Genomic DNA, 17,666 nt, shown 5'->3' with positions numbered 1-17,666 from the left:
TCACCAGAATGATTGACACTTGAAGGACCACTTATTTTGAAGATCCACCTGGAAAAAAAACATCCTCCACTATACCTTTAAGGTAACTTTAAAATGTGACATTTTGACCATGAAATCGTTATTACTTACAGCCCTAGATGATTTATATGATCTGTAAATCAGATTAATTGAGCTATTTTTTTTCTTTTGCTTTATATGTAACCCTTTCTATTGTGATTCACTCGTATATTTTTCACTTCTCCATCTTCACCTTTGTTCTTCTTATTTATACATTTGAATTCATAGCCACCAAGTTCAAAAGCTGCTCCATGTGCAGTATCCATCAAAGTTTCAGATAGGCCTACAGTAATAATGTTGAATCGTTTTAGGAACTGTCTGTAACTATTAAAATAAAATAGAAATATTACAGAATAGAAACCTTTGTTGTCCCACAGAGGGGAAATTCAGGTTAGATGTTAGCAAAAACAAGTGGAAAAAAGAAGGCCTACAAATAAGCACAAAACTAAATACTGTGAAAGCAGCAAAAATTTTAAAGGGGAATCTGTATTGCAGAGGAGTAAAAAAGTTTGAATACAGCTTGTTAAATTGAATGATTTTGAGAATAACTTCTTTTGAGATTTTTTCTTGTGTCACTCATTTGTGTTATAACAGTAGGTTTTGTTTCTGGTTGGTAAAAAAGTTAATCTCTTGGTCAGTTTAGGTTCCAAAATCAGTTTGGCCTAAATTATGTTAGTTCCTGATGATCTTATATGTTTATCTATACTGTGCCATCACCATATGCAGATTTGGTTCCATTAAATGTGTCATTAGTGTTGTGTTGTATTTTATTTAGTACCCACAGCCTACTTACCAGCAGTACCTGGGAATCTTGTTGCATTTATTTTAATTTAGTCAACTTACGGTTGGGTGTCGATCTGCTCTGAGTAGTCTCCTTTTGCCTTAAATGCCTTGCTTTCTTGGTGAGGCAAACATTTTGATTGGTGATATATATATAGATTTGAATCCATGAACACAAACACAAAGCTAAGGACAATTTAGAGTCACCAATCTAACCTAACAGTCTTTTAGACTGTAGGAGGAAGCCAGACCCAGAAAGATCCCAGACATGCATGGGGAGAACATGCAGACAACATGCAGAAAGACCCTAGGCCAGGATTCAAACCCAGGAGCTTCTTGCTGCTTGGCAACAGTGCAACAAACTGAGCCAGAGGCAGTCCCTTACTATGTTTGAAATATTTTTTTCCTCAATGTGTAGTAAATCTATATACAATGACCGCTTCACTTTCATAGATATTGCAGTTTTATGCAATATATATATATATTTTCAATTACCTGTAGGTTAATGGGTATAAATGCTTTTGCAAGGTGCTCTAGATCAGTGAGTTCCTCTAGGCGATTTCTGTTTATGTTTGACAAACTGATGTCAGGCCTGTCCTAAACTTATTCATTTTATTTATTTCTTATATTTTTAATCAGGACAGAGCACATTAATGAACAATCTTATTCTCCTGTACAGATTGTAAATGAGCCAAAAATATAGTTGCTAATTTACATCTGTCGTCCTGAGGCAGGAAGACAAAACAACACAAGATCACATAATACAATATCAGTCAAAACACATAGACACACTTTCAAACAATGACATTACAACAATAAAATGAGTGGGTGCATGACTGGGAACTTTTATGAATTTTAGTAGCCATTATTCAATTTTTGGTCATAAATTACACCAGATAAAAGTTCCAAAAAAGTAAGAAAAAAAAATCCACTTTGTTTCCACCAGATACAGTACATTTTTTTTCTTCCATATAAGATTATTTTTTCTTTCAAATGGTCGTTCCAGTTTTCACCAGAAGGGGGAAGTAGAGAGTTTGTTGTGGTTTATTACGTCAATCATTTGCCGAGGCGGAATGTCCTTAATCAAGTTGGCAAAAGAAACGGACGCTGACAGGGTTGCATTTCAAAGTTAAAGTCGGTAAAAATTTGCTGAAAGTCGAATATAAAATAAAAAAATATATAAAAAGGGGAGTTAAACATAAAAAAATACCATCGTGTGTTTTTCAAATTGTCTAAACATATACATAATTTGGGTAACACTGCCATGGCTCTTCAATGCTAGCAGGAAGTGGAAGCTAATCCGTTTAGCGGTGTTGTAGCTTTACAGCATTAACAGCTTCCTTTAACCGAGGAGAAGCAGTTTTCCATTTTGTTGACTGTCGAATGTTTTAGTTTCACTGTTTTTAACATTCCTTTGCTGCGGTGGTTGTGTTGTATCTGTTGTTCGAAGAATGGCGGATTCTAGCGCCAGGTATCAGCAGGTATGTGACAACAAGGCCTCCTCTAAACCACCATCATTCTGTTAGCCTCTCACTGTTAGCCGCCTATAGACAGCCCCGTCTTACTATGTCGTTTTCTATAATATGGACGTTTGTCTGTATTAGGAACATATAAACTGGTTCTAAAAATATATCCGAGTCACTTCGTTGTGAGGTTTGTTATTGTTACCGATTTAAATTTGCTGAAATGAGGCTAACACAAACACAAGCTAATACGTAGACCTCAAACGCCGATTCGACACAGAAGTAAAAAGAGTTTAAAAGTATTATTAATGAACTTTATTCCGTAGTATCTTAGACTGTGAAGTATTTGAAATACTCAAACCAAACACAACATTTTTTTTTACAGCAAAAACATATTCGTTAAACTCATTAAAACACAAACAACAAAACGATTGAGTTTAAATACACTTTATGGAGTCTTTAATGAAGCTGTTATTTAAACAAGTAATTTTCGGTCTAGATTATTTTATTGTGGTTAAAAGTGCTCCTCATGTTTATCTGTTTAACCATGACTTAAAGTAAACTATGTTCTAGCATACATTTACAGGGCTGCCAACTTTTCATCAAACCTTGGGGTGAGATTTTGAAATAGTTTGGACAGGAAGCCCTGTCAGGGTTAGATGAGGACAGGTACAGCTATAGGTTGGAGGTTTTCAGAGGATTTAACTGAAGCAAAGTGGCAAAATTAGTATTTTTTTATAGAACAGTAAATGTTACTGACTAACAATAAGTGGTCTGTAGTTATGTGGAAGATTTTTCTCACAATATACATTATTTTCTACATTCTGGTGATTTTTGCAGAATCAAAGTAAAGCAGAATGGGCCCTACTAAAATACTTGCATCTTAAATATACTTTAAATTATATTTAAGTAAATTAAACAATTGGGAACTAATTAGCTATTATTGGTTTACTGGCATTGATACAGGAACCAGAGCAAGCGAAACCTTTGCAAACAACACTGTGTATGTATATTTGGTAAAAGGCTAAGTTTTTCTTACAATTGACAAAACGGCTAAACAATTTAGACCTTTTAGGTGGCTGTAGTTTTTATAAAATCTCATCATGACAGGAGACAGCACTTCTCTGGATGTTTCTGTTTGGAAGGTGTGATTTTAAAAATGTTCAATGGACCAAAATAAAGATAAATAAATAAGATTAGTAATGATAAAAGAAGAACATCTCTGTGGTTTCTCCTCTATGAATCCAGGATATCTGATTTATTCTGCACATCCTCTCTGAATGTGGTTGGTCTTTTCTTGGGTGACTGATCTTTTAAAAACAATGGTTTTATTTCTTTTTGTGGAGCTTCTATGGATTTGAGAGGCAAACCTGAAAGCTTTAAGAATTAACATATTTGTGTTGGTTTAATTGCTCCTAAATGCCAATGGGAGATTATTAAACTAGACTGAGCAATAATTATTTAACTTGTGAGCAAAACATGGGCTTAAACTAGGACTAAAAAAAGCAGCAGGTAAAGAGAAAACAAACCATTGGATGTGATCCTACACTCAGTCTCTACATCAATAATTTAAGCTAGCTGCTGTATTTTTTATTCATATTTACTCAAGTACTAGATTGCTTAAAATCTTTAATAATTTACAAAGTGAATTATCCTAGTCCAGATGGGATAGGATAAAAGTTAAACTAAAATAACTCATAACAACTGTCTTTTTTCAATATCTAACACAGTAAATAGGTGGGAATACGGACTGGATATGAACTTGGCATGTTCTCGTGTGTTAGCACTAAGGTTGTATTAAAAACACAGACTGGATTTTGATCACCATGGTATTTTTATACATAAATAGGTGGAACGGAGTTGAGTTTTAATGTCTGTCATTTTTAATGTGAGAAATTGGGAATATGGAGTGAGAGTGTGTGAAGACACTGAGATGGGTGAGTCTCACTCCCAGTGGGTGAGAGTTGACAGCCCTGCATTCATTATTTACCTTTCAATGTATTTGCAGTTCATGCAGATAGACATAAGAGTAGGAGATGCTTTAAAACGGACTGATGGGACTTTATAAGTTTTCTTTCTCTTGTCCTTTTCTTTTACCAATCTGTGTGTTTACTATTATAACCATCACAGGATAACTATCTTTAATAGTGATTTCTGGTGAAACATAAAGTAAGGTTTCACCATCATAGAAATGCATTTTATCTGTGTGACTCCAATTCTCATCCTCAGTTAGGACAAAATTCTACCTAAATATTTAAGAAATATTTAAAAAGCTGGTTTAGTTTTTTTTATGATACAATCATGCTTGCTTATGCTTTTGCTAATTAACACTCATGATGTCCATGTTTATATTTTGTGAGCTTTTCTTTCTTCTGTTATATTGTTGAAAACATGTCTGATTATTTAGAAATTTGACGTTATGTGAAAATAACTTAGCTCTGGATTTGGAATCATTTTATGCGTAAAGATCCCTATAGAAGAAGAGGGAGCAGCTAGGTTGAGAGCTTAATTTTGCATCTCCCTTCTCCAGCTGCCCAACGAGGAGGAGGACACGCAGGAGACTCCTCAGCTCGCTGCTGATGCTCCCCCTCCATACAGCAGCATTGCACTGGACAGTCCTGGTAATAATGTTACTCATTGGCTAAAAATCTCAGAAGCTCAAGTCATTAATTTCATCATATAGAATCTTCAGCAACCCCTCACATCAAGTATGCATGCAGCGACAGTGGAGAGGAAAAACTCCCTTTTTTCCCATTCTTTTTCAATGGCATTGGTAACATGATTCTTGGATATGTTTTACCAGTGAAACCTAAGTGAACACCCAGTATTCAGGAAAAGCAATGCTATTCATCTGTTTCTAACAGCATTGATTACTTTTCAGCATATTTAACAGAAAACACAGTTTTGTGTAAAAAATGAATAGGTATTGTTAGAGTAAATATGGATGCATAAAACTATGTAGTGTTTGTTTTTTGGATATCCCCAGACTTTACTGTGTTGATTTTATGTGGGGAAAAAATGCCTTTCAAGTCCTGCTCTTTGAAATAGAACAGTATAACATTCTTATTTATGTAACCGTTGCTTTATCTGCAGCCTACTTTGACCACAAGGAAGATGGGGTTTTCCCTAAGCCTCCATCCTACAACGTAGCAACGACGCTACCTTCCTATGACGAAGCAGAAAGAACTAAAGCCGAGACATCCTCTCCTCTGGTCGCAGCAAGAGTGAGTAGCTAGCTTTTTTTCCTTGTGTCATCTTCTTATCTGTAAACAGAACTCGCTCTCACATACACAGAGTTGGAGCGTGACTCCCCCTCCCAGACTCGTCCGGTGTTTTTCGTGTGGCAGGAAGTGTACAGCGGCCTTTTAGGAGATGTTTTTTGTGTTCCTTTCATATCTGATGGCATCTCTGGTGTAACTAAAGCCCTTTCACAAGAATGGAAGTTGCTCAAAAACTAAACTGAAAGGAAAGATCTTTAAAAAAATATATTATCAGTGTCTCTAAGTAATTTAAAATAAAGTAATTTCAGTAGAAATATTAGTTTGATGTTCTGTTTTTAATTCAGTTTATTTATATAGAACCAATCCACAACTCATGTCATCTCAAGAAGCTTGATAGGGACTATTAAACCAGATCATACAGTCAGATTGGTTCAATGTTTTCTATCTAAGCAAAAAACTAGCTCATTATATAGACTGTACAGCAATCCCTCACACCAAGCATGCATGCAACGACAGTGGAAAGGAAAAACTCCCTTTTTTGCAAGAGGAAAGCTCCAGCAGTGCGAGAGCATTCTCCTGCCGAGGCTGACTGGGGTTCAATGAGACAGATATAGACATACGAAAGGAACTTGGAAGCACTGATCTATAAATAGATTCTGTCAGAAAAGGTAATGGTAAAGTAGCTCCACAAGGGGCTCCGATTGGGAAAGAAACAGCTGAGCAGATGAGCTCTGAACCAATTTTCATATCAAAGATGAAAGAGAACGCATCCAGTTAGTAAAAGCTGAACCCATAGCTATGTCAAGGAGAGGAACAGGACTAAACACTTGAAAACAACTGATGCTTCCTCCAGGATTATGTCACAACCAAAAATAAACGGTTACTATGACAGGAAAGGCAGAGATAACATAAAGTTAAAGGTTGACCTAACAAATACTGCAAAATGGGAGAATAGAGATCAAATGAAACAGAATGATGAAAAGGGGTCCCTATGTCTTCCAGCAGTCTAAGCCTTTAGTAGCATAACTATGGAGATATTTCAGCATAACGTGGCCCACTCTAAGTATAAGCTAGCTTAAAAATAGACAGGGTGTCTTCCTCACGGACTAAAACTGATAGTTAGTTCCACAGGAGAGGAGCCTGATAACTAATGGCTCTGATTATTTTTTTTTAAACTAGTTCTGTATTTGGTCATTTTTCATTGTTTTAGGTATAAGACACATTTTCCGTCTGAACAGAAAATCGTGTCAGACGAGGTCGTGGCGTTTAGCACTCATTGAAAATAAATGGGGATGATCACACCCTACACGGTTTTACACATGTGGGATTGTTTCGGTGCGACTGAGATAGACCCCAGGTCTATGTTAGTCAGATTGCGCAGTAATTCAGCGGCACTTTCACGGGTGTGACAGGAAGAGAGACACGGTTACAATTACTAACATTAGAGATGGCGTAACTGCTGGTGCACTGATGAGGCACCATGATGATGCAGATTAACCGCATGACTTGTGATTTAATCTGTTCCTCTTTCACTGGTTCTTTTGGTTGTGTTTCTCTGCCACTCTTTGCGACAGCAGCCTCATCACAGAGAACGCCTGGAGACTTTTGACGATATTATTCCTGGTTCATTGGAGGTAACTTGTAGCAGTGAGCTGATGTAGTTTTAGTTTGTGGTGTGAAAAACAGAAATGCCCCGACATCGTCTTACGTTATCAGTATCCCACTGTGTGTTTGTAAAGTGTTAGTGATTCCTGAGTCAGCTTTAAGAGGAGATCCTCTGAATCTGCTGAGTTTAAGGGTCATTGTTCTCATGATGAATTTAGGGCTCCTGTGTTGTGATGTCTCCATTCGTCTAACAAGTCTGTCAGATCACCTTTTTTTTATTCTTTAAAGTTTGTTTTCTTTAGTAGCTGATTTTTCTAGATAAACCCAAAATTGGAAGTATAAGTTGTCTGAAAGTACACCACCTTGTAAAAGTATTTACACCCCTTAACATTTGGACATTTAGCTACTTCTGCGCTCTTCTTTATTATTTTGAAGCCATTCTTTTTTTCAGGTTTATTTAGTATTTTTCTGTCCTTATCTCAATCATGTTTCTTTTTTAGTTCCTTACTTAATTATTATAAACCAATTCATGTTCAATGTGAGGTAGAATGTAGGAAAAATACACAAACTGTCTTTTTAACCTGATAAAACATCAGAGTTAAGGAGCTGTGAACACTTTTGCAGGGTACGCTAATAGTCAGGTTAGCCAAGTCCAGCTTCTGTGATATCTCTTCAGGCATTAATGCTTTCTGGGATTTAATCTGTTGCAGGACGAGGACTTTGTCACCAGAGATGACTTTGATGACGCCGATCAACTCAGAATAGGAAATGACGGCATCTTTATGCTCACATTCTTCAGTTAGTTCATCATTGTTTAACAATAAATGACTTCTATGGTTTCAATTTGTGAGCCTCAAGCCCAAAACTCCTTCATTTTTTTCTCCGTTTCCCCCTTTGCAGTGGCTTTCCTGTTCAACTGGATCGGCTTCTTCTTGTCTTTCTGCTTGACCACTTCGGCTGCTGGACGCTACGGTGCAATCTCCGGCTTCGGACTCTCCCTCATCAAATGGATTCTCATCGTCAGGGTAAGAGAAATAAAACCGATTACCTTGCTGCACAGTCAAATGGGGCTTTGTTGATACACAAGTCATAATAAAACCTTCAAAAGCCTTAAAAGCTCTGGTATTTCAGAGCAATTTCTCTGTAGTGGTCAGCCTGTTTGTGCTGTGCAAGAATCTCTTCAGGACCACCCTCCTTTCTTCAGTTGTTTATTTTAATCGAACCATTGAAGTCACATTTAATCTAAAGTTATCTGCGTCTGTCTTTATTGGGTTTTAGTTCTCCGCATACTTCCCGGGTTACTTTGATGGACAGTACTGGCTGTGGTGGGTGTTTCTGGTAATGGGTAAGTAGCATTTCCATAAATCACTTTATCTCATGAGGCCTATTGCAGCAGGTCTGTAAAGTAAAAAAAAACAGAGCAGAACTCTAGTTGAATAACTTTATTTCAGACAATTCCATAAAAATACAAATTTAACGCTAACATATGATAATCTATTTGTATCTAAATGTAATGTATTGCTTATATTTGGAAAAGGTTGTGAAGAAGAAAATTTTAAGGTGTCTTGTTTTTTAAAAGTTGCACTCTAATTTGTACACTGTGAACTTTACAGTGAAGAAATTTGGAATTATTTTGTAATCTATGAAAAATAAACAAAACAAAAAGATATAGCTTAAGATCCAAGTTACTAGTTATTAAATACCAACTCCAGTATCATTTAAATTAATCACAGGTGTCAAAGTGGTTCCAGAAAGGGCTGAGTGGTTGCAGGTTTACTTTCCAATCAAACAATAGCACACCAGACTCCATTCCTAACATCAAGTCGTCATCTTCAGATTGGACTCCCTTGATGCAATTGCTTGGTTTGAAAGAAAACCTTCAGCCACCCGGCTCTTTCTGGAACCACTTTGGCTACGTTCACACTGCAGCCTGAAGTGACCCAAATCTGATTTTTTTTTGTCCATATGTGACCTGGATCTAATCTTTTCATGGCAGTCTGAACAACACAGATCCAATTTTTTCACATGCGGCCCAGGCCACTTGGCTATGTGGTCCTGAATCCGATCTTAATCTGATCTTTTTAAATGCGACTTGTGTCTGAACTGCTAGGTCGCATCTATCCGACCTGAACGCCATTAATACCTGACAAAGGTCACTATTCTGGGTCTTACTATGAAGAACTGGCAAGAAAACAACAACCATTATACAACCAAGATTATATAAGGGCATTCAGCAATGTACACAAGTCAGCACAGAAGGTATAAAGAAGAGGTGGGAAAAGGAGAGAAATATGGTTATCTCACCTGACAGTTGGACCAATATATGTCAATTTCAGTGGACAATAACAGGGTCGAATACATGGCGAGAGTTCAGTTGAAAGAACATGATCAGGTACTTTATCACGCCTATCCAGAAATGTCATCAAGGTGGTAATGAAGCATGTTGGAGACTGTGGGGGACACTGGTGCCAACCACTTCTATATTTTTTGGGATTGTCACATTATAATTAATTATTGGACACAGATAGGTCAACATGTTAATAATGTATTTGGTACTAAAATTCCCCTTAAATGTGAAACACTGTATTTGGGTGATGTTCCTGTGACAAATAGGAATAACAATGATAAAAGATTACTTGGTATGTTACTTATTGCAAGCAAAAAGGCCATCATAAGAAAGTGGCTGAGAGTGGAACCTCCAACTATTGAGGATTGGATCAATATAATACACGAAATATATGTCATGGAAAAGTTGTCTTTTTCCCTCAGGATGCAAAAGGACATGTTTTACAAAATTTGGACTAAATGGACTGAGTACATAAAACCCTTAAGGTCAGATTTTGTATGAATGATACGTTTCTTTACTTAAAACCTTGTCTTGCGAATATTGGCATACTTCCCATATATGTTTATGTTTGTGTTTATATATATATATGTATAAACGTAAAAAAAAAGAAAAGAAAACAACAACCATGGCGGACGAGGATGCGTAGAGCAGTATTTATGTTTAACCATCTTGAAAAGATTGTGTTTTTATGGTTGGGAAAGATTGCTAGATGTGCTCCGGCACTACCATCCATGTTTACTTTCGGAAAAAAAGAGCACACTGGCCTGTGACGTCATTGCGTCCTCTACTGCGCATGTGGGACACTTGCGTTGCATGACTGCAGTTCACACAGGAGATCACATACAAGTCGCATATATTTGGAAATATGAACGGCAACGCAAAAAAAATAAAAAATAAATAAGATTTCACAAAAACATTGGAATTGAGTATCAAGGCCTGCAGTGTGAACGTAGCCTTAGACACCCCTGAAATAAAGTCTGTATTCCATTCAAAAATACTTTACTAATCCCAAAGGGAAATGATCATTATTAAAGGTATTATTATTTTTTGATTATTTGGAAAATAAGAACTCTAAACTCAAAGTAATAGTTGGACTGGAAAGGAAATAAACTAAATAAAGGCTCTTTTCAGTATTCAGTAAACGAGCATCAAATAATCCCTCAGTAATGAGGGCTATAATGTTTCCATGTGACATACAAATCAATCATATCACTGCAGGAAAGGATTAACAGGTTTTAACCATTTGGTAAATCTTTAACAGTAAAACCATTAAATGGACAGTTATTCTAACATGCTGCACTAATTCCATTTCTAATAACAGCTACTTTGAAACATTGAATTATATCATTTTAAATGTAATATTTATTTTAATGGTCGTATTGTTCCTCTTTTTTTGTTTTCTCTTTAGGTCTCTTGCTCTTCCTCCGTGGATTCATCAATTACGTAAGAATCCGCAAGATGGCAGACACTTTCTCCACTCTTCCCCGCACCCGAGTCCTGTTCATCTACTGAGCCCCAAAACCAAACTCTTTATATTTCAACATTCTTTTTACTCTGAGTCAAAAAGTGCATTTTCATTTTCTCATCCAAAGTTTGATCTATTGGACATTAATCTCCCCTTTTTAGTGTAAAACAATGAAAAGAGAAATCTCTACAGCACTGAAATTTTAAGCTGTGAACTGCAAGATGCTTTCTTTAGTTGTGATGTTTTTAAATGAAAAAGGCATTCATTTAAAAATGTCACAACTAGGAAAGCGTCTCTCAGTTCACCGCTGCCCCCTGGTGGATAAAAGGGAGAGCAGTACGCAAAAATAGTAAGGTTTTATTTTTGTCTACTGTTCTCCCTTTTATCCACCAGGTGGTAGCATTGTACACTTTATTTTTCTAAAATCAATTTCTCACCATTGCAGAAGAGGTCGATTCTCAGCCCAGGGTTCTGTGAGTAATTCTGGGGGTCTGGATTAATTTAGGCAAAATTATGCATTTCAGTATCATGTGCTAATAAATTCTCTGACCAATGCAGTTTTTTGCTTATTAGATATAAATAATGCAGTTGATGTAAAGGGAATGTTTTATTGAAGATTTAGTTTTTCAGAATCAACCTTAACAGCCAACTTGGACTTCAGTTTTCAGTCAGTCACATCATAATCAGCCGCACAGATAACGGTCACACTATGTAGCCCCGCCCCATTAAAAAACCCAATCAAACAAGAAACATAAAAAAATTCAGCGTTAGTGTGGATTTCTATTTTATTTTTGTGGGTTCAGCTACTAAGAGGACCTTTAAAAATGAGGCCAGGGGCCACATTTTTTGATCATAATAAAACATTTTTTGTAATCATGCATTTACTAATTGTCCATATACTTGGTATTATCACATGATTTTGTTTGCTTGTTTTGTACCTGCCGAGATGTTTAAGTTGATAACAGAGAAAGCTTTTGGATATGTTTATAATTGTTCTCTGGATTTAGATGTGCAATGTAACATTTTAGGCTAATAAATAATTCCAACACCTTAAAATAATCATTGATGTCCTTAATGCTTGATTAGCAGTGGAACTTTTTAAGAAGCACTGTGGTTCTGCCAGTTATTTTAGGATAAATTCTGCAATTTTTGTCCATTTGTAGCAATGAGTTCTTTTTTTCCCTGTAGGATTCCTTATGGATACAAATGTAAGATTGAATCTGGAATGGAATTGCCTTGAATCATGCTTGGTGTGGAAGATCTATAAGGTTTTCCTGTGTAATCTTGTTTTTTTTTTTAATTCTTTCTTGACTTGATGTCCTTCTACCTAAAGCACTAACCCTTGATGTCCCTCCATCCCCCTTTGTGTCCCATAATCCTCCCTGACCTATATTTTCTGTTTCTGTATATTTTCTATTTATTCTTTTCCCTTTATCCTACTTCTTTCTGTGTTTCTTGTCTTCTGTTTGGTCATCATTTTGTTGCTTTTGACCTTCCTTATTTCTGCAATCTTTGTCTCCTTCCCCCTTTCCTTCCTCCTTGTTCCCTTGTCTCCCCCAAGTCTCCTTCCTACCTGCCTGCCTCTTCTCAAACTTCCTACCACAAAAATCCTCTGGAACCTATGTGCTTGATATATCATAAAAAACAGGGAAACAAGGAAACATAAGTTTGAAAAAGTAGGACAATCTTACATGAATATGTGAACTACAGAAGGAGACTTTAAAAAGGTTTAAATCTAACAGACTCTTGATACGTGCTAAATTTAACACAGGAGGCATGTGGTTGCCAGAGTGGAGATGATTTACTGCCAGCGGCTGCTAATTACACATGTCAGCTGGGTTTTTCTGTGCAGATGGAACAGGAAGCAAAGGTCGCCCCACCTGGAGGAAATGTTGCACCAGCTGAAACAGACGGTTGTTCTGTAAAAATGGAAACTTTTTATATCCCAGTGAGAAACTTTTACCATATCAACTCCTCCATTGATCACCAAGTTTATTGCCAAGTAGGTTTGCACTTACAAGGAATTTGACTTGGTGTTGATGGTGCAGAAACATTAGATATGTACAGAATCTATAGCTATATACGGTATAAAACCTTCAATGTTCTATATATAATATACAGTATATATAGTATAAAGTGGGCTTGTATGAGCGATGCAAGCAGCAACTTTTAACCCTCTCCAGGCAGATGTTGCAGATTTGCAACAGCTAAATGCCACTTAGCTAATTACTCCACATCTATATTTTAAGAGCTTTTGTTACTCAGGAGTACCACAGAAGGACTTAGTTGTGCATTTGCAACAAACAGTTTCTCTCCAGCTCACCAGATAGCACTGCTGACTCACTTTCAACATGGCTGAGTCCTTGGTGTCACTGAAACAGATTTTCTAAGCACCAATTTCATGTAAGTATCACTAACAATTTCCATTATTTTGAAATCATTACTACATAAGATGAATCATGAATGAGTATAGATGTGACACATGCAAATTAGTAGATTTTTATCTCCTCTGAGTTTTTGACCAGAGGCATCTTGATTTCATTGTTGTGGATTTGCAACGTGTGCCCAAACAGGTACCAATGGATGCTACATGCTTTATCTACTAGTTTGCCTATATTTTGAGCAACAGTTTACCAGAAACGGCCTTCTCAAGAGGTTTTGAGATGTCGGTGGAGAAAAAGTTTAAGAAAAAGTTGTCTCTAATTTTGTGGGAGAATTTTTACGAATTTTGTTTTGTTAATTTTTTTGTTTGTGAAATTCAAATAAAGTTAACGTTCATATCAGATTCAGTCTTCAGTGTTAATTTACCACTCCGGGCCACTGTTGCAAATCTGCAACATCCCAGAATTCATTGCATGTGAAGGTCTCTCTAAAAAAAATAGTCTGAATTGTATATTACTACCCAATATGATAATTTTCTCCAAATATCAGAGTTTTCCTGCAACTACAACTTAATTTGAGCCTGAGAGGGTTAAACAGAGTGTGCACCAGGAGAAATGGGCTCCCGCACGCTCTTGCACACTTTTAACAGGTGTTCCATCTTGGGAGCGGGTACAGGGTTGTGCATGTGCATTTGTTTAAGTGGAGAGGGCGGGTCTTTTCAAAAATGTGCGAAAATTCTCCACTATACCGTTAACTGTAACCACACCCAATATATATCTATATCTATATATAGATATAGATAGATAGATATAGCACATATAGATATAGATATATATATATATCTATATATATATATATATATAGATATATATATAAAGAAGTCCACCTGTTGTAAACTCAGCTGACTGGAAAGGCACACATCTCTCTATAAGGTCAACCTCACAGCTGGTATTAAGAGAATGGGTGAAACAGCCAAAGGCAGGCCTGCAACAAAATAATGAAGTAAGGCTGTGAATACTTAAGAGTTTTTGTATATTTAAAAAAATTTGCAAAGTTTTTCATTTTTCCTGTGATCATGGTGCACTGTGTGTAGTTGATAGTTGATAAATGTAAACCCATTAGGAACTGGCCTATTTTATGATACAGTGTTGGTATAAATCAAGTGCTGTACAGATGAGCAATAGAAAAATGTCTTTAGTATTTTAAAATACTATGTTATGGTGACTCATACAATTATGGGAGAGATTTTGATACATGTCAAGAGGAGAGTTATCCATGAAAGGTCATCAATGAAGTATATTATAAAGAATGGAAAGTAGTGGAAAGAAAAAGTCTAGCAGGAAAAGTTGCACTAACAACATGGATTGCTGCAACCTTGTGATGTTTAGTCAAACATTTCTGAAAAGGTAAATACCTGCTTTATCACCATGATCATTATATTCCTAAGATTGGTTAGCCAGAACACTGGTCTGACTTAAACCACATAAAAAGTATTATAAACTGGAAGATAACTAAGATTATGATGCAGACGGGTTAAATGTCGCTATTAAAACAACTTTCTAACACCTCAGCAAAGCCACAGGCTGATCACCTCCATCACACACCCTGCTGTTTCCGTTATTCATGCAGAAGAAGCTCCAGAACAATTTTTGATGTATTGATCTCTATTAGTCAACTGACATCAGGATTGAAAATGTTTTTTTTTTTGGTGTTTAATATATGTTTATTTTGAGAAACTAAATTCAGGATTTTATTAGCTGTAAGCCATAATAATAATCGTATTTCACCAAAATTAATATTTGCAATATGTCCGCGTGTAATGAATCCATATAATTTGTTTTCTTCACTTTAAGTCAGAGTTCTTCAACAGGGGGTTCGTGACCCCTAGGGGATCCACAGAGGTACTGCATGGGGCTCGCAAATGTTTTGGTTGATTAGACTTTTTTTTTATTTCCCCCCTGCAATTTTTTCCTTTAATTGAAATGTCTTTAAATACACATTAACATGAATTTAAGAAACTGTCGTAAATAGATAAATGGAGGCAGAAGATGTCTTTCAGTCAGCAATGCACACATTCAGCGACACCCAGGAGCTCTTTCAACCTGGGCACCGTTTCATTCACAACACCTGTCCCATCAATGAGGAATCAGAATCAGAAATACTTTAATAAACCCAGAGCGAAATTACTTTTGTTACATTACTACTCCATCTGTATTAGAGTGGCTAGTGCACTGTATTAAAGTGACTTCATACTATATATATATATACAATTAGGGGGTCCCCCCCTCCATCTCGCCATCAGTTTGGGGGTCCTTGGCTTTGAAAATGTTGAAGACCATTTTGATGGTATTTTCACCTTTAAAATTAAATTACCAGCTTCTTAACTAAATGATGCAATGACAAAACTAATTAGAGATTTTATGATAGATATGAATGTAACATATTTATGAAGAATTGACAGGTGAAATGTTGTGTAAATAATCCTTCTGTTCATTTGGTTGCTGCCAGAAGGAAGATCTAGTTGCAGCAAGTTTTACCGCCACCTAAATAGCCTGCAGGGTAGAGGGAAAAGAGAAAAGACAAAGGTTACCAGAAAGACCTTCAACACTGGTCCAATGAAACACCGCGTCACCAGATGACCCCGGATAAACAAACTTCTCTTTGCCAGGTGCAGAGAGGGTTTAACTGTTGACAGAGTTTCAGTCCGACCTCTGCAATGCACACAAACAAGAAGATTCAGATCCCGCTCTGCACTCCTTGCATCCCCTGGGGAACGTCGCTCTTCATCGACTCCTGCAGGGTCACCCGGTGCAGGTGTTCTCGTTGTCCAGATGCCATTCATAAAACAGCAACGTTGCGCCAGGACCTGTCCGTGGCTTGTCAGCTGGCGTCGATTTACACAGACGGAAGTTATTTCTCGGAGTAATTGATGGGAATAATGTGTGCTCGCCAAGTGCTTTCAATGCTTGCATGTTTTAGCTATCAGAAGATAAGAGGAGTCTTTATGATTTACAGAGAGCGTGGGACTGCTTCACTTTTCTGGCTTCAGTTTAAAAGATCTGTGTGTGTGTGTGTACAAAATGCAGATTCAATTCATTATAGGGAAGGCCTGGCGTCTGAGACATTGGGGAGACTGAGAATTTAAAACTATTCTGCCTTAATGTCACACAGATTTGATGTGAGATTTTGTTTAATACTGATACTCCAGCCACTGTCAAATCCCAATAAGCTTGTTATTAATACTAGAACTAACCAATCTGGCACAAAAAAAAGAAAAATTATTAGTTTTAGAAAACTTCGATCTGTGTCATGACTTTAATCTTGACATTAAACAATTTTTAAGGAACTGAATTTGAGCTACTCACTTTTTTTTTTCAAACGAAAAGTATGGTAACAGTGTTAGTAATTTTTTTCCAAACAAGTTTTTCTCAAAAAGACTTGCTGAAAATATCTGGATGACATCATTTTCTGGTTACATAGGTGTTGCATCATCGTGTACCATGAAGCCCACAACATGTTAAGCAGTGGTGGCTGCTGCTCTCTGAGGCAGGGGAGGCTCAGTGGTGTTCATTATATCCAAACATCACGTATTATATTAACAAATGTTGAAACCTATAAAACAACAGGTGAAAATAGCTATTGTGAAGCAACCGTAAGAGTTCAGTATAAAATGACTAACTGAAACTTTTCCCTCTGGACATGTGCAGCTCCAGAGCGGAGGGGGAGATCAGTGGCGCCAACAGGGGTAGCCATGACCACCTTGTGCAATGCTGTGGCCACCCCATTGGCCTCCCAACTCACCACTGTAAATTGTAGTAGCATCAGTTTAGCACTTCATCCCTGGCAAAAATCTATCAGGGATCTGATCCGAATTGGCCTAGATGTAAACAGGTGCCAGCAAACACATCTCATATTTACTGGTCTTTCCCAAGGGTCAAGGAATTTTATTCATTTATAAAGAAAACATTGAACCTGTTCCTCTGATAGCCATTTTTGGTGTGGCACCAGAAGAAAGACAATTAACGACTGCCCAAAGGAAAGCAATGGCATCTTCTTCATTGTTGACCAGGAGAGTGATCTTATTTAATTGGATATAGGCAGCACCGCCAACACACAAACGATGGGTAGAGGAGGTGATGGCACATCTTAAATTGGAACATCTTTGATTTACTTTACAGGGCAATACTAAGATATATTTCAATGTCTGGAAGCCTTTTATCTCCTATTGTGAATCTGAATTTCCATCAGCTTCAGCATAACTGGCAGCTTTATGGAGAAGCAGCATTTAGTTCCTATGCTCCACTTATCTGGAACAAACTTCCAGAAAACTGTAAAAGTGCGGAAAG

The 17,666-nt window shown here is 36.9% G+C and overlaps 1 protein-coding gene across 1 annotated transcript; it reads left to right on the top strand.

Moving 5' to 3' along the window:
* The first annotated feature begins 2,151 nt into the window (after nucleotides 1–2,151).
* ndfip1 (Nedd4 family interacting protein 1) lies at nucleotides 2,152–10,989 on the top strand. The gene is made up of 8 exons (XM_015405138.1): nucleotides 2,152–2,318; nucleotides 4,831–4,921; nucleotides 5,394–5,524; nucleotides 7,099–7,155; nucleotides 7,837–7,924; nucleotides 8,027–8,151; nucleotides 8,405–8,471; nucleotides 10,882–10,989. The coding sequence occupies exons 1-8, from the start codon at nucleotides 2,289–2,291 to the stop codon at nucleotides 10,983–10,985; spliced, it is 693 nt and encodes a 230-aa protein (XP_015260624.1). The 5' UTR covers nucleotides 2,152–2,288; the 3' UTR covers nucleotides 10,986–10,989.
* Nucleotides 10,990–17,666: the final 6,677 nt, after the last annotated feature.

This window comes from Cyprinodon variegatus, unplaced genomic scaffold (assembly GCF_000732505.1).
Source record: "Cyprinodon variegatus isolate N-32 unplaced genomic scaffold, C_variegatus-1.0 Scaffold36, whole genome shotgun sequence".
NCBI lineage: Eukaryota > Metazoa > Chordata > Actinopteri > Cyprinodontiformes > Cyprinodontidae > Cyprinodon > Cyprinodon variegatus.
The sequence above is the reverse complement of the archived record's forward strand: the minus strand, read 5'-3'. Positions and strand labels throughout refer to the sequence as shown.

Coding starts and splice junctions, on each gene's coding strand:
- ndfip1 (XM_015405138.1), top strand. CDS start 2,289: ATGGCGGATTCTAGCGCCAGGTATCAGCAG. Junction 5,525..7,098: donor CTCCTCTGGTCGCAGCAAGA/GTGAGTAGCTAG, acceptor TTGCGACAGCAG/CCTCATCACAGAGAACGCCT. Junction 8,472..10,881: donor GTGGGTGTTTCTGGTAATGG/GTAAGTAGCATT, acceptor TTTTCTCTTTAG/GTCTCTTGCTCTTCCTCCGT.